This window comes from Rhinoderma darwinii, chromosome 8 (assembly GCF_050947455.1).
Source record: "Rhinoderma darwinii isolate aRhiDar2 chromosome 8, aRhiDar2.hap1, whole genome shotgun sequence".
Lineage (NCBI taxonomy): Eukaryota > Metazoa > Chordata > Amphibia > Anura > Rhinodermatidae > Rhinoderma > Rhinoderma darwinii.
In genome coordinates this window covers 95,488,714-95,516,406 of record NC_134694.1, presented here as the reverse complement: position 1 = coordinate 95,516,406, position 27,693 = coordinate 95,488,714, and the positions used below count along the sequence as shown (strand labels likewise).

Sequence of the window (27,693 nt, the reverse complement as noted above, 5' to 3'; positions counted from 1 at the left end):
AAAAATTTAATAAAAGTCGTACGTCCCCCAAATAAAATAAAATAAAAAAAATGAATCTAAAAAACAATTTTTTGTTTTTTGGGGGGTTTTTTTTCCCCATTCCACCCCACAATTTTTTTTTTCTATGTTTCCCAGTATATTATATGGTACAATAAAAGAGGGAAAAATGAAAATAGCAAATGGACTGGTCATTAAAGGGTTACAATTCTCCCATTACTAAAAGAAAGCACTATTTTCTATCCAGTGTCATGTTTCCTTGCTGCTGCATCACCTTTTTTTTTTTTTATATATACATCTGCTTTTTTCCCTCCAAAAGCCATAACTTTTTATTTTTATTTTTTTGTCAACATAGCCATATGAAGGCTTATTTTTTGCGAGACAATTTGAAGTTTTTAACGGTACCATTTATTGTACCATGTACTGAGAAACGGAAAAAAATGTGTTTACTGTGCGGTAAAAACGCCATGTTAACTTTATTCTGCAGGTCAATGCGGTTACAGCAATACCAAATATATATATTTTTTTTATTTATTTTTTTACTACTTTTACAAAGAAAAACTTAAAAAATAAGATTTGTGTAGCCAAATTCTGAGAACCATAACTTTTTTTTATTTTTCTGTCAATAGAGCGGTGTTAGGCTATGTTCACACTGAGTATTTTGGGGGAGGAATATCTGCCTCAAAATTCCGTTTGGAACTTTGAGGCAGATATTCCTCTCCCTGCACGCCGATTTTCGCGGCAATTATCGCGCCGTTTTTTGCCCGCGGCCATTGAGCGCCGCGGGCATAAAACAGCGAGAAATACGCTTTCTCCTGCCTCCCATTGAAGTCAATGGGAGGTCAGAGGCGGAAGCGCCCGAAGATAGGGCATGTCGCTTCTTTTTCCTGCGAGGCAGTTTTACTGCTCGCGGGAAAAAGACGCCGACGCCTCCCATTGAAATCAATGGGAGGCGTTCTCGGGCCGTTTTTGCCGAGTTTTGCGACGTGGTTTCCGCGTCAAAAAACTCGGCAAAATACCCCGTGTGAACATAGCCTTAGAATTGTTTTTTGTGGGACGAGGTGTAGTTTCTATTGGTAACCTTTTTGATCACTTCATTTTTTTGCTGCGTTCACCCTGCAGGTTAAATGTTATATTAGAATAATTTGTACCTTTACAGATGTGGCGATACCAATTTTGTTTATTTCTTTTTTTACATTATTTTAAAAATTGAAAAGGGCAGTTTTGAATTTTTAATTTTCTCTGCAATACTTATGTCGCTATTGATTAAAGTGGTTAAACAGCCAGGATCAGAGTTATCTCTGATTCCGGCTACTACGGTAAAGTGTCGGCTGTAACATAAAGCCAACACGCGTTGAGTGTCGAGTGGGCGCAGCCCGTGAGCTCACTTCATACTTCCCCTCACCAGCATGGTGTACAGTTAAATCAAATGTCAGGAAGGGGTTAAGCAATGACAACCATCAGTATCCCCGCAATTGCGTGGAGGAGAGGCGCGATGATCTGACAAAGGGTCTCTACCCCTCTTTCTAATGACTTCAATGGCACTGTTGCTATTGACCGCAGCATCTAAGTCTTTAAACGGATGGGATTGGAGTTCTCTCCATTTCCAACCGTTAGGGTATGTTCACACGGCTTATTTACAGACGTAATTCGGGCGTTTTCCGCCTCGATTTACGTCCGAAAATGCGGCTCGATAGCGTCGGCAAACATCTGCCCATTCATTTGAATGGGTCTTACGATGTTCTGTTCCGACGGTCATTTTTGTTACGGCCCGCTGTCAAAAGGCGGGGCGTAAATAGACGCCCGCGTCAAAGAAGTGCCTGTCACTTCTTCAGACGTTAAATGGAGCCGTTTTCCATTGACTCCATGGAAAAACAGCTCCATTTACATCCGTAATTGACGCAGCGCAAAAGCACCTCAACATGCCATGACGGCTGAAATTACGGAGCTGTATTCTCCTGAAAACAGGCCCGTAATTTCAGCCGTAACGGACGCTGCCGTGTGAACATACCCTTAGTGTGACGTGTCCGCTCCATAGTCCCCCACTGACTATGAAGTACAGTTATGAGAAACATCATTAAGGGGTCATAGGTGTTGTCTGTTTAGCCAGAGGGGAGAGCCGCTAAGAAAGAGCAGCTTCTCCGGTGGAATTGGCACGAATATATATATATATATATATATATATATATATATATATATATATATATATATATATAATATAATATTACATGGTCAGCCGTGCGCTTTAATGGACTCCTTGAAATAGTATAGGAGTTGCAGCTGGTCACACATTTCTCCTGCTATAGGTCAGAGGAGGTGACTTTCTTTTACAGTTTTATTACACCTACATAACATGGCATAGCTGAGCAAAAAAAACTATATAAAACTGTAGGTACATTATGGGCTTATAATATACTATGGGTGCAGCATTTACTGAAGCGCACAACACAGATCCATAATACGGCCATGTGCATTAGAATTTAATTTCATTTATAAAACCACCTTCCGCTTCAAGAGTTGCTCAATGTATATTTCAAATTAATAAGGCTGTTCTGCTCTACAAAACCCAGCCGCATGGGCGAGAGTGACCTACACGTCTGCAGCCCCTTCTTTCCACTGATCGGTGGGGTCGGAAACCTCCCCTTTGATAATTCTCAGATAGAGCTGTCACACTTGCTGCCCATCACTATCCTTCTGCCTGGATTATCACTGCATAATTTGCTAATCGCTATCTAAAGACCGCATGTGTTTGACCTGCTTCAAAGTCCAGGTTTCAGTGTTTATTTTTCGCCCATCGGTTAACATAATTCAGGTCAGACTTTGTATTTTCTGCACCAAGAGTTTACCCGGGAGTTTGGCTTTCTAGATGAACATGTACATATGACTATAGACCAAGCTCCAGATCGGCTGAAATGGACACTAACTTTTCATACAATTTATGCTAATCTAGTAGTATACCTGATCTATAACAACTTTGTAATTTACTTAGGCCCTATTCACACGACAGGGGTTCTCGGGTGTGTGATGGCCGTTCCTTGAATGGCCGTCACACGGTCGCAGTAGGACAATAGTCTCCAAATAGGGCTCTTCACACGGCCGGCTTTTTAAAAAAGTGGAACATGCCCTATTTTGGGCCGTTCTCCCAGCCGCACGGCTCTCATAGAAGTCTAAAGCACGACTGTCACTTGGATGTGATCCGAGTGACGACAGTGCTTTCTGCCGCTCGGTTACTCTCTTCTCACAGTGTGAAGTGCATGTGAGGAGGAGATTTTTTTGCTCCCTCCCCCCGGCCACAGCGTTGCCGAGGCTGTGACTGGGAATTCCGCTCCAGGAGAAGTACCCTAATCCTGAAGTGGAATCCCCGGCCACAACGGGCCATATTTGGACAGTGATGTCAGGGACGTCTCTTGAAGCGGAATCCCACACCATAGCCGCCAACGCTGTGGCTGGTGATTCCGCTCCAGGAGAAGTTCCTGACTTCACTGTCCATATATGGATGGTGATGCCAGGGACTTCTCCTGAAGCAGATTTTCCGGTTACAGCCGTCCCTGACACAGCTGTGGCCGGTGATTCCGCTCTAGGAGAAGACGCTGTCCATATATGGACAGTAAAGTCAGGGACTTCTCTTGGAGCGATCCCCTACAGTGGCACTATCTACAAGAAGGGGGGTTCCATCTACGGGGGTGCTATGTACAAAGGGGCTGTGTTCCATTATCTGCAGATGGCAGTGTGTGGCATTATCTACAGGGGACTGTGTGGCATTATCTACAGAGGGCAGTGTGTCATTATTTACAGGGGGGCTGTGGCAGTATCTACAGGGCTATGTGGCATTATCTACAGAGGGAAGTGTGTCACAAAAACCTGACAAATTAAATGTATTTGTTTTTAAAATGGACAGGGAAAAAAACTGACGCAAAACAGGTCAAAATCGGTTGTTAAAATCGGAAACACGGCCAGGAACAGAAACGGAACCGATGCGAAATAGCCGAGAAAAACTGACCAAAACGGCAGTTTTTATCGGCCGACGCTCGGACCTTGTTGTGTGAAGCCTCACGCCGGCCAAGTCCCAACAGTGATCCGAGGAAAGATAGAACATTAAAGTGAATGGGTCCGTGACGACTATTGGGTGCTACTCGGATGCCGTCAAAAACGGCCCGAGTGGCACAACAGTCGTGTGCATGAGGCGTTACTGTTTAAAATTCTGTTGTTTTATCCATGCAAATTGTGTAAAGTTACTGCCACTAGGTGTCTCCCTTCCTGTAATCTGCTATACACCCCCTGTTGTCAAGCAAAATCCGTCCCTGGTTACAAAGCAGAGGAGACAGACTGCAGGATGTGTGTGGGGGGAGTGTCTCTTCACTGCCTGCCAATAGAAGTTTATGGAGAGGGTGGAGCAGGAGGAGGGATCAGAGAAAGAGAGATACACAGACACACTGCCCATAGAAGTCTACAAAGAGGGAAGGGAGAGCAGGGAGAGAGAAACAAACAGACACACTGCCCATACAAGTTTATGGAGAGCAGGAGGATGGAGCTGCTGCTTCCTGCTAAGTGTTTTATCTCACCCCAGTGCTGGATTCTCAGCTACACTACTCATTACTGCTGTATAATCTCCTCCATGTTGCTGCAGCTTCTATATATGGGATAGAGATAGGAGAGCAGGATTCTCCTCTTCTATGTGTGCATTGTACAGAAAACATGATAGCAGTTAGGTTCCGCCCACTAGCTCAGAGAAAACTGAGAATTATAGATATAACCTGCAGAGGGGATAACTGCTAAATAATGTTATTCCTCATGCACACACATATGACAGCTTATTCTGAAAAGTTAGTTATGCTTGAAAGAGAAACTCCCATCTTAGAATGTTATGGCATATCGATTGTATATGCCAATAACATTACAATTAGTGAGGGTCCGACCTCTGGGGCCCCTGCCATTCCTAAAAAAAGGGACAGATACCTTTGCATTTCTCAAGTGACCGTGCTGTGGTCCCTCCATTATGAGAATCCTAGAGATGTTCCATCACTACCTATAGCGACTTCTCCACACCCCGGCTCAGCTTGTTTGATAAGTCTCTTTCTATACACGCAAAGGGAGACACCTGTCAATCAAGCTGAGCCGGGCTGGGAAAAGATGGAGGGCAGTTGCACAGCGGACATTTCTCCCTGAGTTTGTCATTTAACACTACGAAGGGCTCCTTCACACGAGCATAGCCCACCTCGGACGTGAAAAACTGCAGTCTTCCACGTCTGAGGTGGACCCATGCAGGACGCGTTGTCACGGATCCCCCACAGACTACAGTCTAAGGAGGGATGCGTGTCACGCAGTAAAATAGGACATGTCCTATTTTTCAACGGAGCGTTCACAACGGTCATGTGAACGGCCCCATTGAAATGCATGAGTCCATGTGACGACCGTTGTTTTAACGGCCGTCACACGGACGTGATTCACGCTCGCGTGCATGAGGCCTTGCATTTACGTCCGCATACTAATCACAAATACGGATAGCATAGAGCACATTATATCCTATGGGCCAATGCACACGACTGTGAGCTCATTCAACTCAATGCACTCTTGTGTGTGCACGGCCTTAAAAAGTAAGATTTCCTTAAAACAGTCCAGCAGTTTAGAGTCAAACACTGTTTACTGGAATCAGGGCACCTGTCGCTATATCACGCTTCCTGCAGTGAGGGCAGCATGAATGTGCTGACAGGTTCCCTTTAAATTACGGCTATTACTTTTTCAGTGACCTTTTGAGCAATGTTATGGAAAACTGTAGCTGTTAGGCCCCATGCACACGACAGTATTTTTTATCAGTAATTACGGACCCATTCATTTCTATTGGCCACGGACACCTATCAGTATTTTTACGGATGGGTGTCCGTGCTGAAAAAGTTATAGAACCGGTCATATTCTTGTCAGTAATTATGGCAAGGGCTCTCCCATAGAGGTCTATGGGAGCTTCTGTAAATACGGACGGCTACTGATGTGCATCTGTAAACCATCCGTATTTACGGAAGCATTCCTAGGCAACATGTTGATGACATCATTTGCAACCTCCCCCTTTTTGTACGGATCCGTATTTACATACAGTATTTCGAGATAGATGAAAATACTGTCGTGTACATGAGGCCTTAATGAGTCTTAAGTGGTTTGTCTATGGAGTGGAGCTTGCAGACTTGTTCAGCGAGGGCTTGACCAATCACGTTCACTGTAGCTCTGTGTGTACATAAGGTCGCATGACTGAAAAGGATAATGGATGCCATTATTCCCAGCCTAGGGCTCCACTGCGACATTTGTAGTAAAATCACAGGTAATTTCTCAGCCTTTTTTTTTTTTTGTTTTTTGTTACCAGCTAGAATAAGAGTGCATTTAGATTAAATGTTTTTGGCAGAACCGCATATGGGTTTTACTGCAAATTGTAGTGGTTTAGGATCCGTGTTTTGTTGTGCAGTGTTTACAGGTGAAACACATTTATTTTACAAGTTTCACTTCTAAAAACCTCACAGGCAAAAGCTGTAAATCACGGTAAAACCTATATAGGGTTTTGCCAAGATTTTTGATGCATTGTTTACCACATGGCCAAAAATCCATCCTAACATAATAGGTTACACAATACTGCGCACCAAAAACAACCGAAACCTGATGGAGCGGAGGCCTCCTGATACAGAACATATGATCAAGTAGACTTTGGAATTTTTTATTCTTAGAACTGGAATTATTCACTAGCCCTAGCGTCTGAATATTTTATATTTGAGACTAATGTAGCCACTAATACCCGAGCGCTGAGGTGTTACACACATATTACAATGTCTACATCGCGATATGTATGTATTGCATATTATGTATGAGTATATGTATGATGTGTATATTATGTATGATGTGTATAATATGTATGAGGTGTATATTATGTATGAGGTGTATATGTATAATATGTATGATTTGTATAATATGTATGATGTGTATATGTATGATGTGTATATGTATGATGTGTATATGTATGATGTGTATATGTATGATGTGTATAATATGTATGATGTGTATATTATGTATGATATGTATAATATGTATGATGCGTATATGTATGTGTGTATGTATGATGCATATAATATGTATGCTGTGTATAATATGTATTATGCATATAATATGTATGATGTGTATAATATGTATGATGTGAATATGTATGATATGTATATGTATATATGTATGTGTGTGTATGTGTATAATATGTATGATGTTATAATATGTATGATGTGTATATGTATGATATGATATGTATGATGTGTATAATATGTATGATGTGTATAATATGTATGATGTGTATAATATGTATGATGTCTATATGTATGATGTGTATAATATTTATGATGTGTATATGTATGAAGTGTATGATGTGTATAATATGTATGATGTGTATATGTATCATACATATACACATCATACACTTCATACATATACACATCATACATATTATACACAGCATACATATTATACACATACATATACACATCATACATATACACATCATACATAGTATACACATCATACATAGACACATCATACATATTAAACACATACATATCATACAAATACATATGTATGATGCGTATATGTATGTGTATAATATGTATGATGTGTATATGTATGATGTGTATAATATGTATGATGTGTATAATATGTATGTTGTGTATAATATGTATGATGTGTATAATATGTATGGTGTGTAATATGTATGATGTGTATAATATGTATGGTGTGTGTATAATATGTATGATGTGTATAATATGTATGAGGTGTATATGTATGATGTGTATAATATGTATGATGTGTATACTATGTATGATATGTATATGTATGATGTGTATATGTATGATGTGTTAATGTGTATGATGTGTATATGTATGATGTGTATAATATGTATGATGTGTATAATGTGTATGGTGTGTGTAATATGTATGATGTGTATAATATTTATGGTGTGTATACTATGTATGATGTGTGTATAATATGTATGATGTCTATATGTATGATGTGTATAATATGTATGATGTGTATATGTATGATGTGTATATGCATGATGTGTATATGTATGTGTGTATGTGTATAATATGTATGATGTATATACTATGTATGATGTGTATAATATGTATGATGTGTCTAATATGTATGATGTGTATAATATTTATGATGTGTATATGTATGAAGTGTATGATGTGTATAATATGTATGATATGTATATGTATATGTATGATATACATATACATATCATACATATACACATCATACATACACATATCATACATATACATATACACATCGTACACTTCATACATATACACATCATACATATTATACACATCATACATATTATACACATCATACATAGACACATCATACATATTATACACATACATATCATACAAATACATATGTATATGTATGATGTGTATAATATGTATGATGTGTATAATATGTATGGTGTGTGTATAATATGTATGATTGATGTGTATAATATGTATGATGTGTATAATATGTATGGTGTGTATAATATGTATGATGTGTATAATATGTATGATGTGTATATGTATGAAGTGTATAATATGTATGATGTGTATACTACGTATGATATGTATATGTATGGTGTGTATAATATGTATGATGTGTATACTATGTATATGTATATGTATGATGTGTATAATATGTATGATGTGTATACTATGTATGATATGTATATGTATGATGTGTATACTATGTATGATATGTATATGTATGATGTGTATAATATGTATGATGTGTATACTATGTATGATACGTATATGTATGATGTGTATAATATGTATGATGTGTATACTATGTATGATATGTATATGTATGATGTGTATAATATGTATGATGTGTCTATGTATGATGTGTGTATGTATGATGTGTATAATATGTATGATGTGTATATGTATGATGTATAATATGTATGATGTGTATAATATGTATGATGTGTATAATGTGTATGATGTGTATACTATGTATGATGTGTATACTATGTATGATGTGTATATGTATGATGTGTATAATATGTATGATGTGTATAATGTGTATGATGTGTATACTATGTATGATGTGTGTATAATATGTATGATGTGTATAATATGTATGATGTGTATATGTATGATGTGTATATTATGTATGATGTGTATAATGTGTATATGTATAATATGTATGATGTGTATACTATGTATGATGTGTATATGTATGATGTGTATAATATGTATGATGTGTATAATATGTATGATGTGTATATGTATGATGTGTATATTATGTATGATGTGTATAATGTGTATGATGTGTATATGTATGAAGTGTATAATATGTATGATGTGTATACTACGTATGATATGTATATGTATGGTGTGTATAATATGTATGATGTGTATACTATGTATATGTATATGTATGATGTGTATAATATGTATGATGTGTATACTATGTATGATATGTATATGTATGATGTGTATAATATGTATGATGTGTATACTATGTATGATACGTATATGTATGATGTGTATACTATGTATGATGTGTATACTATGTATGATATGTATATGTATGATGTGTATAATATGTATGATGTGTCTATGTATGATGTGTGTATGTATGATGTGTATAATATGTATGATGTGTATAATATGTATGATGTGTATAACGTGTATGATGTGTATACTATGTATGATGTGTATATTATGTATGATGTGTATATTATGTATGATGTGTATATGTATAATATGTATGATGTGTGTATAATATGTATGATGTGTATATGTATGATGTGTATATTATGTATGATGTGTATAATGTGTATATGTATAATATGTATGATGTGTATACTATGTATGATATGTATATGTATGATTGTATAATATGTATGATGTGTATACTATGTATGATGTGTATATTATGTATGATGTGTATATTATGTATGATGTGTATATGTATAATATGTATGATGTGTGTATAATATGTATGATGTGTATATGTATGATGTGTATATTATGTATGATGTGTATAATGTGTATATGTATAATATGTATGATGTGTATACTATGTATGATATGTATATGTATGATGTGTATAATATGTATGATGTGTATAATATGTATGATGTGTATATGTATGATGTGTATAAAATGTATGTGTATATTATGTATGATGTGTATATGTATGATGTTTATAATATGTATGATGTGTATAATATGTATGATGTGTATAATATGTATGATGTGTATATGTATGATGTGTATATTATATATGATGTGTATAATGTGTATGATGTGTATATGTATAATATGTATGATGTGTATACTATGTATGATATGTATATGTATGATGTGTATAATATGTATGATGTGTATACTATGTATGATGTGTATATGTATGATGTGTATAATATGTATGATGTGTATACTATGTATGATGTGTATAATATGTATGATGTGTATATTATGTATGATGTGTATATGTATAATATGTATGATGTGTATAATATGTATGATGTGTATATGTATGATGTGTATGTGTATGCTGTGTATATGTATAATATGTATGATGTGTATATGTATGATGTGTATAATATGTATGATGTGTATATGTATAATATGTATGATGTGTATAATGTGTATGATGTGTATATGTATAATATGTATGATGTGTATATTATGTATGATGTGTATATGTATGATGTGTATATGTATGATGTGTATATTATGTATGATGTGTATAATGTGTATGATGTGTATATTATGTATGATGTGTATAATATGTATGATGTGTATATGTATAATATGTATGATGTGTATAATGTGTATGATGTGTATATGTATAATATGTATGATGTGTATATTATGTATGATGTGTATAATGTGTATGATGTGTATATGTATAATATGTATGATGTGTATACTATGTATGATGTGAGGAGAGGACATGACAGGATGCGTTGCTTTTCTGCCTGATTCTGCGCTGTATAATGGGCACGTCCGGGCTCCTCCCCGCGTCCTCCTCGGCAGGCGGGTCCCCGGCCATGTGTGTGTGACTGCAGGCTGCGGCCTGGTGAGAGGTGTGCATTGAGTGCGGTGTCCGGCGGAGGTTACATACACATCTCCCCGCTGACGTGTTCCCGCACAGCAGACATGGCGAGCCCCTGTGTAGTGGTGAGTGGGCCTGGGCTCGGAGCGGTAGTGACTGTGCGGAGGAGAGGAAGGTGACACCGGGGACGGGGAACCCGAGCTCTCCATGAAGTGCTGTGTGATGAGCAGGCGTCATGGCAACGACAGGATATCATGCTGTTGGTGGATATCACGGGTGCAATATATCGTGATAGCGGTTGTCCAGTGTAATGTATAGAGCAGTATGTAGTGTTTGGGTAAGGCACAAGGAGTGCTATATATCACGATATAAGTGAGTAATGAGGCTGGGGACATGAGGCGGAATATCATGAGAGGAGGCTGATATGTGGTTGTCATATAAACAACATCTGTCGGTATAGAGGTTCTTTATAATAAAAAAAATGGAGCCATAATCTGTGGCTCGGGGAATTTGGATATATGATGGCAGAGGGACTTTGATCTGTGTGGTAACTGGCATGGCTAGTAGTATATGTCACGATATAAAGAATTCGTCACGTCAGGGAGATCAGAAAGGATTCATTATGAAAGAGGAATTGTGTGTGTGTGTGTGTGTGTGTGTCTATATATATATATATATATATATATATATATATATATATTGTGTGTCTGTATATATGTGTATATATATATATATGTGTGTGTGTGTGTGTGTGGCGGGTTAAAGCTGGTCAATATTCTGCTATAAAGGGGATTTATGAGGTGCTTGGGATGAGCAGCAGCAAATGTCAAGGAGATTAAGAAGATGCGTGACTGAAGACATCAGTTGAGTATATTGTGATAGTGAGTATAGGGGCACAATGGTCAGGGCAGGGGTGTGGATATATATTGTGATAGTGAGTATAGGGGTACAATGGTCAGGGCAGGGGTGTGGATATATATTGTGATAGTGAGTATAGGAGCACAATGGTCAGGGTAGGGGTGTGGATATATTGTGATAGGGAGTTTAGGGGCACAATGGTCAGGGCAGGGGTGTGGATATATATTGTGATCGTGAGTATAGGGGCACAATGGTCAGGGCAGGGGTGTGGATATATATTGTGATGGTGAGTATAGTGGCACAATGGTCAGGGTAGGGGTATGGATATATATTGTGATAGGGAGTTTAGGGGCACAATGGTCAGGGCAGGGGTGTGGATATATATTGTGATAGTGAGTATAGGGGCACAATGGTCAGGGCAGGGGTGTGGATATATATTGTGATCGTGAGTATAGGGGCACAATGGTCAGGGCAGGGGTGTGGATATATATTGTGATAGGGAGTATAGGGGCACAATGGTCAGGGCAGGGGTGTGGATATATATTGTGATAGTGAGTATAGGGGCACAATGATCAGGGCAGGGGTGTGGATATATATTGTGATAGTGAGTATAGGGGCACAATGGTCAGGGCAGGGGTGTGGATATATATTGTGATAGTGAGTATAGGGGCACAATGGTCAGGGCAGGGGTGTGGATATATATTGTGATAGTGAGTATAGGGGCACAATGGTCAGGGTAGGGGTCTGGATATATAGTGTGGTAGAGGTTTTTTCTTTTTTTTTTTAAACACCCAGCTAGCACTCTGTATAATAAAGTGAAAGCATGAAGGGGACGTTCTCATCCTCCGTGCAACGTGCCGTCTCTGTCCACTAGAGCCTTTCCCGAGCTTGAGAGGCTCCTGTCTACAGAGCTGAAACATTGCACTGAGGGTGATAAAGGCCCCTTGATTTTTTTTTTTTTTCATGCACGGGAGGTAGGTCTGTTGCCCAGGGCTGTCACCCACGAGCCGCCTGTGCTGCTGGACGGTTATTTATTTTATATATAGAATTTCTCCATAGCGCATGTCATGACTGGGAGAACACGTGCTGCTGAAGGATAAGGGGTTGTGCATGTCATGACTGAGGGTGATCACTAGGTGGAGCTGCTGAGTTGAGCGCCATGCCTCGTGCAGTTGGTGGAGATGTAGATTTGTGGTCCATCTTTGTGCTGCAGTGAGAACGCATCAGGTTATTTTGGCCAGAAAACTATGACGAGTCCAAACTGATCTCCAGGTAAACAGCGGAGTGTGGGGCAGTTTAGTCATTGACATTTGGAAACCCACAAGTCTGGGAAATGAGTAAAATCTGTCACAAATCCCAGAAATATCAGGGGTGGGGATGCAGAGGACCCGCATCACAGGGGGGGGGTAATGGCTCCTGATGCAGTTCATTAGTATGGCGGGGGGGGGGGGGGGATTTTGACACTCCATGTGCCTCACATTAATATTAATTAACCCCATAATGTTCCTCAGTCGTAATGGACAACATTGGGTTAATGTGAGGTACATGATTGGGTTAATTACTATTATGTGAGGCACAGGGAGGTTCAAAATTCATAATACCTCGTGCCTCACATTAATAAGTGAAAAGCAGTTTTCTAATCCTATTGCAAAACCTCATAAGTGACACTATAAATCTGTTATTACGGTCGCGACAATACCGAATGTGTATATTTTATGTATTGAGACTTATTTTATTGTTTATTGTAAAAAATGTATTTTTTAAATTTTGTTACTTTACTTTTTTTTTTTCAATCTTTAATGTACTGGCATAGATCTATACACTTATAGTACACAGGCAGTTGTTAGGACATACCTCAGTATGCCCTAACAGGAAATATGGTCAGACAGCCTTGGGGTCCTTCAATGGACCCTGGGCTGTCTGCCTATATATGGTATGTCTCCCGATCGCATCACAGGGATTCCCTTTGACGCATCCAAAGGGTATCCCCCTTCTCATTTACCCCTTGAATGCTGCGGTTGGCTTTGATCGCAGCACTCAAGGGAATAGCGGTGGAGATGAGAGGTTTCTCTGATCTCCGCCGTTAGAGCGGGGCTGGGGCTGTGTAATACGGCCATTGCCCCGCTCCTGACAATAAGCGTGCGTGTGCTATCAGCATGAGGTTATGCGGCAGCCACTGCACTAATTAGTGTGGCGCAGGCACTGAGGACAGAACAAGGGGGTGTTATGTGGTGCGCCCGCCATCTTCTGGCCTCAGTGCTAGCAGTCATTCGTGCAGTGCTGGTCACATCACATCATGCTGACCGCGCACACTTGTCAGGACTCTGGAGCGGGGCACTCGCCGTATCACACAGCCGCAGCCCCGCTCTAAGGCCTCATTCACACGGCAGGGTTTCCCGGCCGGGTGCCGGCCGTTCATAAATCGGCCGGCACCCGGCTGCATTAGGAATGATAGACCCCTAATGGGGCTATTCACACGACTGATTATTTGACGGCCGGGAAATCCGGCCGTCAAAAAATAGGACATGCTCTATCTTTGCCCGGGCACCCGGCCGCCCGGCTCCCATAGAAGTCTATGGGGCCGGGTATTACACGGCCATCACCGGAATGTGTTCCGAGTGATGGCCGGGTTTCCCGGCGCTTGCGCTCTATCTCCTCCTCACAGCGCAGAGTGCATGTGAGGAGGAGGAGTTGATGCCATTCTGACGAATGGCATCGCTGTACACTGTGTGGCAGGGCCGGGGTGTACAGCAGGTGGAGGGAGCGCTGCGCTGGCTCCCTTCCCCTGCTTGTTAAAAGCACCCTGGCTCGGCGACACCTTCGATGGCGCCGCTAGTAGCAGCAGCTGCTGCTGCTGCTGCTGCAGCGACGCCACTATAGCAGAGCAGGGAGGTATCTCCCCGCTCTGCTATGTGCTAGTCGCACTTTAGCTCCTTGAAGGAGCGGAATCCCCGTGTTTTCGGGGATTCCGCTCCTGGACAGAGCGCTTGATGTCTCTGTCCATATCTGGGCAGTGACATCAGGGGAAACTCCTGAAGCGGAATCCCCGAACACATGGGGATTCCCCTTCAGGAGCTGCCGCTGATGTCACTGTCCGGATCTGCCCGGCCCGGCACGGATGCATAACTTTATGCAAACCGGCCGGGCAAAATGGCCGATTTTACCGGCCGACACTCGGGCTCGGGAACGACCCGGTCGTGTGAATCCCGCCTAACAACATGCATGTGTTACTAGACTTATCTGTGCGACCGCACAGCTTGGTATCGAAATACATGAATTAACGGTATAGTCCCGTGCTGGTACATGTAGTTCCACACCACCGACATGAAGTTATACAAAGGGCCTGAGAGGCTGCGCTAGATCTCTGTTGTGCTGTGACTTGTGGAAGGTACAATAAGATGTTGCCAATCACTTCAGCGGTAAAGTCTAATGAGCAATAAAAGAAAATGTATCTACTACTGAAACTCTACATAGTCAGCAGTAATGAGGGGTTTAGAAGTTCACTACTGGCACTTAACTTTTTGTGTTATTTTTTACCTATGAAAGTTTTCATTGTCAGTACACCAATATAAGTAGAGTAGTCCTCGCGGTTCATGAAGTCCTGTATGTACCAGTATATATGATCCAGTAAAATCCAGTATGTGTTGTCTTCTCCTTGACTGCGCTTGTCACGTAGACCCTGCTTATGGCTGAATATAACTCTGCTCCTTCCTGTGAGACACTTCTACATTTTATTAATACAAAGGACCTCATGTTTCCGAGAAGTGGCCTTGAAGCCGCCAATCAGTCCGTATTTCTATCTACGGTAGAAGAGCTGGGCGACAACCACAAAGGCCAACACTACAGCTCCCAGAGGAAATGATAACCAGCTTTTCAAGATTCCCAAATGGACAAACTGCAGTGATCTGAGGGTAAAGGGGTGGGCAAGACGAACCGCAGGAGGCACGCAGTTAATAGTCTAGAAAATTGCTACTGGTGGTTAAAACATTGGGTTCTGATCAATTGATGTTTATGGGGGTTGTCTCTGCCTGCATGCACACGACCGTAAAAAAAATCTCCGTAATTGTGGACCGCAATTACGGGCCCGCCCGGTTATATTGGCAGTGGACACCTTTCTGTATCGCTACAGAAGGGTGTCCGTGCCGTAGAACTGTGCCATGAATTATGGAGCATGTCCTACTTTTCATATTTTACGGACCGTGCTCCCATACTTTGCGGCCCGGTCTTGGGCCCCATGCATGCGACCATATTTTCATCTTTCCATGAATACTGTCCATGAATACAGATCTGTAGTCATCTGCAACTTACCCGCATATACGGAACGATATCCATAAATGTGGTCCGTAGTTCATCCGTATATACAGAGCCGCAAAAAAGAAAAACACAAATGATGTGCAACGTCTACAACCCTGTCATCACATAGCAACGCTATCGTAATTATAGATGGCTAGAGGGGTACATCCGTAGCCGTCCGTAATTACGGAAGCGTCCATAGACTTCTATGGGGAGTCCATGCCGTAATTACGGACAAGAATGGGACATGTTCTATATTTTACGGGTCATTTCTATACCCATCTGTAAAAATACGGAAAGGTGTCCGTAGCTCATAGAAATGAATGGGTCCGTAATTCTGGATGAAAAACACGGTTGTGTGCATGGGGCCTTCGCTATTAACCAGGTTTTTCCACCATTACATTCATAACTAGGAAAATCAAAACCAGTCTGATCATTTTTACAATTTACAGTGATTTAAAAAAATGCCAGTGGTTTGGTTTATTAACTTGACAGCCTTTTAATGGCACCGCTATCTTATAGATGTGATCCCAATGTGAACATCCACATGCTGTGTCCTGCCCCGGTGGACACGCATAAGCCGTTTCTTCCAATTTCTAGCGGTGGCGGCGGAAGAATGCCGGCACATGCACAAATACCTAAATAGCATTGGAGATTAAGAGATTTCCAGCCCAAAAGCTCAAGAATTGGTGGGGACCAGGGACAGTACGCACAGAGGCTACATGGGAAATTCGCCAGCAAAGCAGTGGTTATGTGTTCCTATAAAGTTACATGCCCACAAGTCCGTGCCGGGTTTGTGGCACCAATGGTGACACAGTAAAAAGAGAGAAGAGTACGTAGTTGCATGAAAACAGCATAGACACTTCTATAATGCATATTTATTTGGTGGAAAGGGGGGGGGGTGAGTGTAAAATTTGTTTGTTGGACTATCCCTTTAAAGTCTACAGCACTTTGTCATCCCTGCTTATTATTGGCTAGACATACTCTATCTGGCCAAAAATATGTGGACATCTTATAGTAACACCTTTTTGAGCTTGTTAGACATTCCATGACTATGGCTGTTATTATTGGAGTTGGGCCCCTTTTGCAGTTATAACAGCTTCCACTCTTCTGGGAAGGCTTTCCACAAGATATTGGAGTTTGTCTGTGGGAATTTGTGCCCATTTATCCAGAAGAGCATTTGTGTGGTCAGATGCTGATGTTAGGTGAGATGATCGTTCTCTCAATAGGTGTTCCAGTTCATTTAAAAGTTGTTAGATTGGGTTGAGGTCAGGGCTCTGTTCAGCCACTCGAATTTCTCCAAACCAAGCTCGTCACACCCTGTCTTTATGGACCTTGCTATATGCACATGCACAGGGGCTCAGTCGTGCTGGAATGGTAACCGGCATTCACCAAACTTGCCATATAGTTCCAAGCATAAAATTGTCTATAATGTCTTGGTATGCTGCAGCATTAACATTACCCTTTACTGGAAATAACCCTGAAAAACAACCCTAGACAATTATCCCTCCTCCACCAAATTTTACAGTTGTCACAATGCATTCTGGTAGGTTGCGTTCTCCCGGCATCCACCAACCCCGAACTCGCCTATCAGACTTCCAGATAAAGAAGCGCGATTGAGCACTCCACAGAACACGTTTCCACTGCTCCAGAGTCCAGTGGCGGCGCCTTTACACCATTCCTGCTGACGCTTGGCATTGTGTATGATGATGTAAGGATGGCACGCAGCTGCCCGGCTCCATTTTCATTTGAAGCTCTGGACGCACGGTTTCTTGTGCTGATGTCACTTTCAGAGGCAGGGTTGTCTGGATCTCTGTAGTGAGTGATTCGACAGAGGATAGGCAAATTTTATGTACAAGGCGGTTCAGCACTCGGCGGCCCCGCTCTAAGTCTGCATGGTCTTCCACTTTATGCCTGAGTTGTTGTTCCTCTTAGGGTATGTTCACACGGATTATTTTCGGACGTTTTTCTGGCTGAAAAATCGGAAGCAGAACGCCTCCAAACATATGCCCATTGATTTCAGTTGGAAAAACGACATTCTGTTCCGACGGGCTGTTTTTTTACAGGGCCGTTTTGAAAAACGGGTGCGTAAAAAAATGGCCGCAAAAAAGTGCAGGTCACTTATTGGGTTGTTTTTGGAGCCGTTTTTCATAGACTATTGAAAACGGCTCCAAAAACGCGTGTGGCTCAAAAAACGTCTGAAAATCAGGAGCTGTTTTTCCCTTGAAAACCGCTCCGTGTTTTCAGACGTTTTTGAGTTTGCGTGTGTACATACCCTAAGACTCTCTCACTTCACAATAATATGACTTACAGCTGACGGGCAGATCAGAAATTTCATAGCTGACTAGTGTACGACCCAATGTTTGTCTATGGAGATTGCATGGCTGTGTGCTTGATTTTATGCACCTCTTTGCAATGGGTGTGGCTGAAACACCTGAACTCAATAATTAGGAGGGGTGTCCACATACTTTTTTGGCCATATAGTATAAGGCCTAATTCACACGACCGTGTTCGTTCTGTGATATATGGTCCGCATGTCGGCCGCATTTTCCAGACAGAACACAGTGCAGGGAATCGGGCTCCTAGCATGGTAGTTATCCGGGGAGGCAGGGAACCTAGCGACATACATAACTATGATGCTAGGAGCTCGGCTCCCTGCACTGAGTTCGGTCTGACTGCCAGCCGCATTTTCGGGCCGTGCTCCCATACAAAGTATGGGAGCACGGCCCGCAAAAGAACGGACATGTTCCATAAATCCCGGAACATTTCCACGGCACGGACACCCACCCGTAGCGCTACGGAAAGGTGTCCGCGTTCAATGAAAGTGAATGGGTCCGTTTTTGCGGTCCGCAAAAACGGAGTTTTTTTACGGTCGTGTGCATGGGGCCTTAGTCTGTATTGTATGTCCTGTGAAAGTTGTTTCTGTTCTTGAGCGGGTCTCATGCCTTTAAAAACTTCCAGTTAAAGAGACGTCTATGGGGTGAGAAATGTGGACAGAGTTTGGAGGTTTGTGCAGTTGCGCATGTCTCCTGACTGATGGGGCCCCAGTAGTGGCGATTCACTGAATGGAATATTATCTATTTCTGGAGCACAGGATATATAGATACTTATGTGTGAATGGATGCGGGGGCTGGAATGTCCCATATAACATGACTATCCTGTGGGTCCATGACTTATTAGTTTAGTGTTGTAAGTATTAACCCCTTAAGGACACAGACAATTTTGGCCTTGAGGACAGAACAATTTTTTTATATTTCCCTCTTTGCATCCCGACGCTCATAACTTTTTCTTTTTATTTTTTGTACGACGTAGTTGTATGAGACTTTTTTTTATTTTTTGCGGGACGAGTTGTTACAAATACATTATCGTTTAATTTATATACATTTTTATTTTGGCGAAAATGCAGAAAAAAAGCAGTTCCGCTGCAGTTATATTATTTTATTTTTTTACACCGATCATCATAAATAATGTTATACATTTGTTGTACAGGTTACGGTCGTGGCGATACCAAATATTTCTATTTCAAATTTTGGGACTTTTAAAAAGTTTATTTATTGTACAAAATGTGTTTCTGTGTATTTTTCTTACTATTTTAAGAGGGAATTTTGCAACTGTAATGTATTGGCATATAAATATCTATATGCCAGTACATTAGCCTGTGTACTCATTGTACACAGGCAGTTGTTAGGGCATACCTCAGTATGCTCTAACAACAAGAATTATGGTCAGGCAGCCCTGGGGTCCTTCATTGGACCCTGGGCTGTCTGGCCATGCAAGTTATGGGATTTGATCGCGTCACAGGGATTTTCTGTGATGCGATCAAAGGGCAGCCCCCCATCTCTTATTTACTTTGAATGCTGCAATCAGCTTTGATCGCGGCATTCAAGGGGTTAATAGCGGAGAGAAGAGGTTTCTCTCCGCCATTACAGCCATTGCCCTGCTCCTGATCGAGCGTGGACACTGCTGTCACACAAGACAAAAATGCTCGTCCTAATGCGCGAAGTACCTACCGCTCAGAACGAGTATTCTCGTCCTGTGTCGGCTAGTGGTTGAGGCCCCATGCGCACGACCATAGATTTCGTCCGTAATTACGGACCCATTCATTTCTATGGCTAACAGACACTTTCCTGTATATTTACGGGAAGGTGTCCGCGCCGTAGAAAGGCTCAGAAAAAGATAGGACATGTCCTATTTCTTGCTTTTTACAGACCGTGCTCCCATACTTCACTGACCATGACGGGCACGGTCGTGTGCAGGGGGCCTAACCCCTTGCCACCCCCATCATACGTGTACATTGTGGGCGCAAACTCCTGTGCTAACGACTGGGATCAGACAAATCTATGACCTCTGTTGTTTAACCTTGTTGGTATCACAGTTAATAGTAAATCCAGTTTCTATGTCGTACAGACAAATAGCTTTTTTTGTGGTGTCCTGACATATACAATATAAACAGATATACTGACCGCCCGGGCCTGAGTAAGGCCCCCAGGTCTGTCCTGCGATGATGCCTGTTACCTACGATAAACTTAGGGCTACACTTAGACTTTTTCTAGTGAAATTTTCCAATTTTATCATTGAATTGCATGCGCTCCTGTGAACTGCAGCTGTTTAACTCGATAGTTAAAATTCGAAAATCTCTAGAAAAAGTCTATGTAGCCCTAGCCTTTTCAGATATGCCATTCCATTCCTTTTTTTAAAAAAAAATCAAAAGTAAAAATATTAGAGTTCCAAAAAAATCCTAAACAATAAACAAGAGTTAAACATTTCATATATATATTTATTGTTGACATAGTTGTGCGAGTTCTTGTTCTTCTTTGCAGGACAAGATAACAAAATAAATAAAAAATAAAAAAAATCTATATATATAATCTCTATTGCAAAGAACAAGAACTTGTACAACTATTTTTTGTAAAAAAAAAAAAATGACAGAATGGGGCGAGACAAGAGTGGCTAGGATGTTAAGGGGGTTTAGCTGTCTTCAGATACTACTATGTTCATTTATGGTATTCATCATTGGTCAGAATTTTTCTCAGTCCGTAGTCTTTACTGCTTCTATGATAGAAGTCCTACACAAACCAGCTTATGGCTTTCTCCTGAAAGGTCACCATAATTGCATGTAAATGTTTTTATTATAGTTCGGCGCTACATTCACAGGATGTTATTCGAAACAGTCAACAAGCTTGTAGTCCGACACATCTAAGGCTTCGTTCACATCTGCGTTGGGGTCCCGTTCTGACGTTCCGTCAGAGCTTTCCATCAGAACAGGACCCTGAACAGACACAAACTGAAACCAGAGGTTTCTGTTTCCATCACCATTGATTTCAATGGTGACGGATTCGGTGCCCATGGTTTCAGTTTGTCTCTGTCTCTGTTGTGCATCGGATCCGTCGTTTCGCTGGAAGCAATAGTGTATAGCCTATTAACAGAGACAAACGGAAACCATGGGCACCGGATCCGTCACCATTGAAATCAATGGTGACGGAAACCTCTGGTTTGTGTCTGTTCAGGGTCCCGTTCCGATGGAAACCGCCGACGGAACGTCAGAACGGGACCCCAATGCAGATGTGCGCGAAGCCTAACAGCGTAGCTGAGCTTCTGTAACGCAGTAGAACTTTTGTTTTCTTACATCTGTTTATTGTACAGCGTCTAGTGTAAAGACTACACATCCCAGAATGCAAATCACATTGAGCCAGCAAGGCATGCAGGGAGATTTCATCATAATCTTTTAGTTTTTTAAAACGATACAACCAGCAGATGATCGAGCGTTATATTAACGCTAGTCTGCCTGATAATCGTCCTGTGTAAAACCCCCTTTACACTCTCACCTGCACTCCACTGAAAATGCTGGTAATGTGTACCACCAGCGCTTGTAGTCCGTATGGGTGACATAAGAGAGTAGAGCTCGGGATATGTCATCAGTGTGTCATGGCCGGCTTTACTAAGCAATGATCCAAATGTATTCTGTAAACAGCTTAGCTGACAGCAAAATATTTAAAGGACCGCTCAAGGGGAACCTGTCCCCGGCATTTCACCTATTAAACCAGCAATAACTGGTGGAAGTGGGTAATTTTTTTTTCTATGTAACCTATAATTATCTTACTAAAGGTACAGAGCGTACCTTTTAGTGTTCCCGCATCGTATGCTAATGAGCATAAGTCATATCTTCATTCCTCAAGCCTTTCTGAGTTAACCCCGCCTCCTCACAATTGATTGCTCCTCACCTCCCCCCGGCACACACAAAAATCCTGCGCTTGCACATCGATGTCCTGTTCTGGACACCATAGCGGTGCATGCGCAGTAACTAGATTTGAGGCCCGGACAAAGCAGGGAAGGGTGTCGGACCATACCTGACGGGCATTCGCGCTATCTCAGATGAGATTTCGGCATTCAGGGCAGGCCAGTGTTTGGCGGTGGGCGGGCATAAGCAGAGGAACGAACGAGACTGCCGGAATATTACCGTAAAAGCAGCAAATTGTTTGCAGACCATTTTTACGGTTGGCGGAGCAGTTTAGGAGAGGGGATAACGGCAATGAACTCTTGACAGCAGCGGCCAGCGAGGGGTGAGTAGTGTTCAAAAGGTGAAATGATGGTGACAGGTTCCCTTTAAATAAATGGCTGCAATAGATTTACTAAAATAAGTACATCAGTATGATGGGCTAATAGTTATAGAATGGGGCACAATTACACCCACTAAACAGCCCCAAAAGTGTCAAACGATGGAGGGTAAAAGAAAGCGCTTACTGGTTCTGTCGAGTCCTACATACAGTGTATCACATGATCCCTCTCAACCAATCGGTAACCTTGAAAGTTATCATGTAATGCAGTCTATGGCTCGTGTTTATTAATTTTTTTATTCCGTTTATGCCAGATTTTGCCAGTAATTGCAGTGGTAAGGAATTAAAATTTGTGACACTTTTTCACACCAAAAACAAAACGGGTGAGATGAGTGGGTCAAGCTGTGATGAACTTTTAGACTAATTTATTAAAAGTAAAAGTTAAAAAAAGGCGCAAATTAGTGGCCCAAATGTACAACTGGCCGATATGAAAAGAACCTTAAACACAGACAATTTAAATGCATCAGATTTAATAGGTTAGGCAAAATTCTGTCCAACTTCATTGGTGCAAAATACAGTTATCAATAAATGCGGGCTATGGAGTGTCACATGATCCTGTTAGAGATAGTAGGAGCATTCATGTAGTGTGTGGCATTATTTACACTGCAGTGTTGGTGCAGTTTGTGAAGCCACAACCAGGACTTTCAAAACCGCACTGTGACTATACACTAATACATCATTTAATTCCACAGAACCAGGATACTCTTTATTTTAAGTCCCCTGTTTGACAATTTGGGGGCTGTTTAGGGGATGTAATTACACTCAATAATATAACTATTAGGGTCTCACTGATACGCTTAGGCCTGATTCACACTGCGTTTTAACCCTTACCTCGGAGGTATACTTCGGGAGGAGATCCGATGTATACCTTTGACAGAAGGTAGAGACGTATCCCACTATATAGGCATACAGTAGGATACGTCGTCCAAACTCCACGGGCATTGCGCTACTTGAATTGCTGTGCCCGGGAAAGCCCCTGACGTCACTGTCCACTTATGGACAGTGAAGCAGGGGCTTTCAACTACGGAATCCCCGGCTAGAGCAACGCAAACGCTCTGGAGGACTCCTGTCTTGGGAAAGCATTTGACGCTGCTGTCCATATATGGATAGTGACGTTAGGGGCTTTCAGATGCTGAAATCCCTGGCCAGAGCATTAGATTCCACTCCTAGATGGAGCCCCTGATGTCACTGTCCATATTTGGACAGTGATGTCTGGGGAGTCTCCAGTCCCGGAGTCCCCGGCCAGAACACTACTGATGTTCTAGCCGAAGACTCCGTAGTTGAAATACCCCTGATATCACTGTCCATATATGGATAGTGACATCAGGGGGTTCCCCAAGCTGCTGGGCCAAGCGCTATTTAATGTTCTTCCCAGGGACTCCAGCCTTGGGAAGCTCTCTGAGGTATACGTTCAATGCATACCTCTGATGGATGCCATACAGTGGCATCTGTCACACACAGGCTCCCGTGTTAAGAAAACATATCCTTCGTTATTCCATCCTCGAAAAAAAAAAAGGTATACCGACATATACCTGGCCGATGGAGGCCAAAAGGACACTCTTTTGGTCTCCGGGCTAATTGAGTCCTATGGACATGTTTCTGTACGTCGGAAGCTTTCCCGACATACACGATAAACGTAGGACACAAATGTGATGTGAATCAGGCCTTATTTAAAGGTCTGTCATATGCCAAAGAGCAGCTCCCACTCTGACAGACTCAATGTCACCATATATTACATGATTGCCTATTAATTTGAGCACTGTGTAAGAATAATAAATTTCTCCTTGAGTGGCAGCTTGGAGCTTCCCACAGCAATATCAGCTGATAGCCAGGAAAAGCTGGATCCGTGGAGATCAGCGAACTGCTGGGGCGGCTTCTTTCTTAGAAGTGGGAAGGTCCAGATGGGATAACCCCTTAAATTACTGTAAGCTATGGAAAATCTAGGAGCCAACAGATGGCTGTAGGTTGCCTACTTTCCCAGAATAAGGAGAGACTTTCTAAGAGCAGGTGAGGGCCGGGGCTATACAGTTTCTGCTGCAGACAGCGGTGCCACCTCTTTTGGATGGCTTGTCTCCTCTGTTTGCGTACACTGAAATTGTGTTTATGAAACGGAGTTTATATGCAGCGTGGGCATTTAGAGGAGGTGACACTAGTAGCGAGGGTCCGGAGAAGGTCCATGTGCTGACGTTCTCTTTAGTTGATGGTGTCCGCTGAAGGGTGTTTTTGAGTAGTTGGCTATATATGAAGTATGAGTATAAGCTACTTCCACACCACAAAGATGTTTGCATTGTTCATACGTTTTTGTTTTTTTCTCGCCCTGTATTTCTGCATTTTTGTTAAAACTGAAAACCGACAACTTCCTTATAAGCTCATTTACTGTCCGCTCTACATATAACATTGTCACGATGGCTCCGTGCCCTTTTGTTGCGCCCTCCCTCCGTCTTTTCCTTGGCATGACTTTAGAGGTTTCACGGCTGAGCGCACGTTTGGTTGGGATTCTGGAACATGTTATATGATATTCTGTATAACAAAAGATGTTTGTTACATTCCTAATCACTTAGGAGTCACTTGCTGGAGGTGTTTCGCTGGAGGTATGGAAATATTCAAGGTTACATATTTCACAGAAATTGTCACCATGCCCTTGAGAAAATCTGTGTTTAAATAGCACGTGGTGAAGCAAACTTGAAACTGGAGTGGAGGTAGAGCTGAGGAAAATCTATAGGTGGCAAGATGTGTTTATGAATACGGTTATCCAAGATCCCATACACACGTTTGCGGACCGTGCTCACAGTAATAAGTATAGGAGATCGGTCCGTAAATGTGGAAAATAGGACATGTCCTATTTTTTTCCGGCTCATTTCTGCGGCCCAGACACACCGGTAAATATACGGGAAGGTGGCCGATAGAAATTAAGGTGTCAGTATTTTATCCGCAACTACGGATCCGTAATTGTGGATAAAGACTACGGTTGTGTGCATGAGGCCTTGGATGCAGTTTTAGTGGGGTAGCAAATGCTCTTACACAAGCTGCCTGAGATTTTAGGATTTTGTCCATTCCTATACAGATTATGTAATGGCACCTCGCATTATAGAAAGGTCCTAATTTATTCTTAAGGCCTCATTTCTTCCACCATGCAGGAGCACTTGTGAGACATCACTGCTGGAGACCGGTGGAGCCAGGGAGCACATCGCTGTCTTGTCCCAAGCATTCATCTTAATTGTTGAGTTAAATCACAGCGCCTTTGTAAAGAAGTCACTTTAACTTTTTCTAATAGCCTTACAAGAAGATTCATATAAGTCAGTACAAAACCCCAAAATCTAGACATATCCGAGTACATTGTAAGTTCTATGTCACCTGTGTTTGATTCTCCAGCTGTTGGAGTATAGAGTAGTAAAACCACTAACCGGCCAGTATTTCGGTCACTATCTGTCTATAGTTGGGTGAAATTACTGTAAATCGACCTGCACATCAGCAGATTCACACCTCTCGCACTGTGTTTTCCATTATGGAGAGAAGTTATAATCCGCTTCCCACATTGCAGATTTAGCTACTCCTATATCGTGCCAAGAAAACACATGCCCTCCAGTAAACCGAACTGCTCTAGATGGGTCAAATAAAAAAAAATGTGTGTCGGGAGGGGGATGGAATTTAGATAAGAGCTTCTTCACAAATTCATTGTTCCTACAATCCGTAATATGCCAGTAAGAGAGAAAATGTGGTTTGAGTACTGCCCTGGCCTCCTTTACACTCCCTTCAGTTCAGTTTCACTTTACTCCAGATTACTCATGGCAGACTGGTTGCTAGGGATGTAAAACTTGACAGCGCAAATTAAAATTTGAAACTGCTAGTCAGTGTATCCTTAGCAACCAGACTCGAAGGACTCTGGGTCTGTGGTGAGAGCGGGCCTTGTACTCCGGCAACCCCATGCTAGAACCATGCTGCCAAATTTTTCTTTATTTTTTACAGCTTTAGGTATCATGCACACAACATTTTCCATTTTGCGGAATGCAAAATACAGATCCTAGTGGCTTCCGTGTGCTGGTCCGTTTTCTTTGCGGACCCATACACTAGAATGGGTGAAACGGGCGACAAACACGGATATGAATAGGACCTGTTATATAACTTTGCAGAACGGACGCAAAAAAACTGGATAGAACACTGAAGAAAAGTCATGTGCGTGAGGCCTTACAGCAATGGCGTGCGGACAGAGGCACTGGGGCCTTTACACAGCCAATCGTGATTTGGGAAATGTATGTTTATATATATATATATATATATATACATGCATAAACTTCCAATAATACAGCACCTTGGTGGTCCAGAGCATGCCAGATTAACACCTTGACGCACCATGACATACCGGCACGTCATGGTGAAGTATGGAGCGCACGTACAGGCTGAGCACGCTGCGGGTGTCGGCTGTGTTTTACAGCAGACACCCGTGAGTAACGGCAAGGAACAGCGATCGCGCTGTTCAAATGCTACAGTCAATCGCGACCGTAGCAACTGAGGCGTTCTAGAGAGGGGGCGCTCCACTCAGACAGCTCATCGGTGGCCCAATAGTGCGATTGAGGGTCGCCAATGGTTGTCATGTCAGCCCAGGGGCCTAATCACTCTGCCTCTGTTAAGCCTGTAAAAATGGCTCTACGCTGCAATACATTAGTATCTAACGATCGCTGGTTCAAGGCCCCGGGGGGGGACTAATGAAATGTGCAAAAAAACAAAACCCTTTTTTCCTTTAATGTAAAAAAATTGGTATCGGTGCGTCCGTAAAAGTCCAAACTATAACAATATAGAGTTATTTAATACGCATGGTGAACGCCGTAAAAAGAAAAAAAATATATAATACACCAGAATC

General features: G+C 41.8%; 1 protein-coding gene across 2 annotated transcripts in view; it reads left to right on the top strand.

The window, feature by feature from the left end:
• The first annotated feature begins 11,025 nt into the window (after nucleotides 1-11,025).
• HPRT1 (hypoxanthine phosphoribosyltransferase 1) overlaps nucleotides 11,026-27,693 on the top strand; it is a 31,298-nt gene continuing 14,630 nt past the window's right edge. The window contains exon 1 of one of the 2 annotated variants that reach the window (XM_075835948.1): nucleotides 11,026-11,195. In XM_075835948.1, the coding sequence (XP_075692063.1) occupies nucleotides 11,175-11,195 (21 nt within the window). In that variant the 5' untranslated portion in view covers nucleotides 11,026-11,174. Of the gene's footprint in view, nucleotides 11,196-13,092; nucleotides 13,201-27,693 lie in introns of those variants that run through there. The other variant, XM_075835949.1, reaches the window with a different exon arrangement.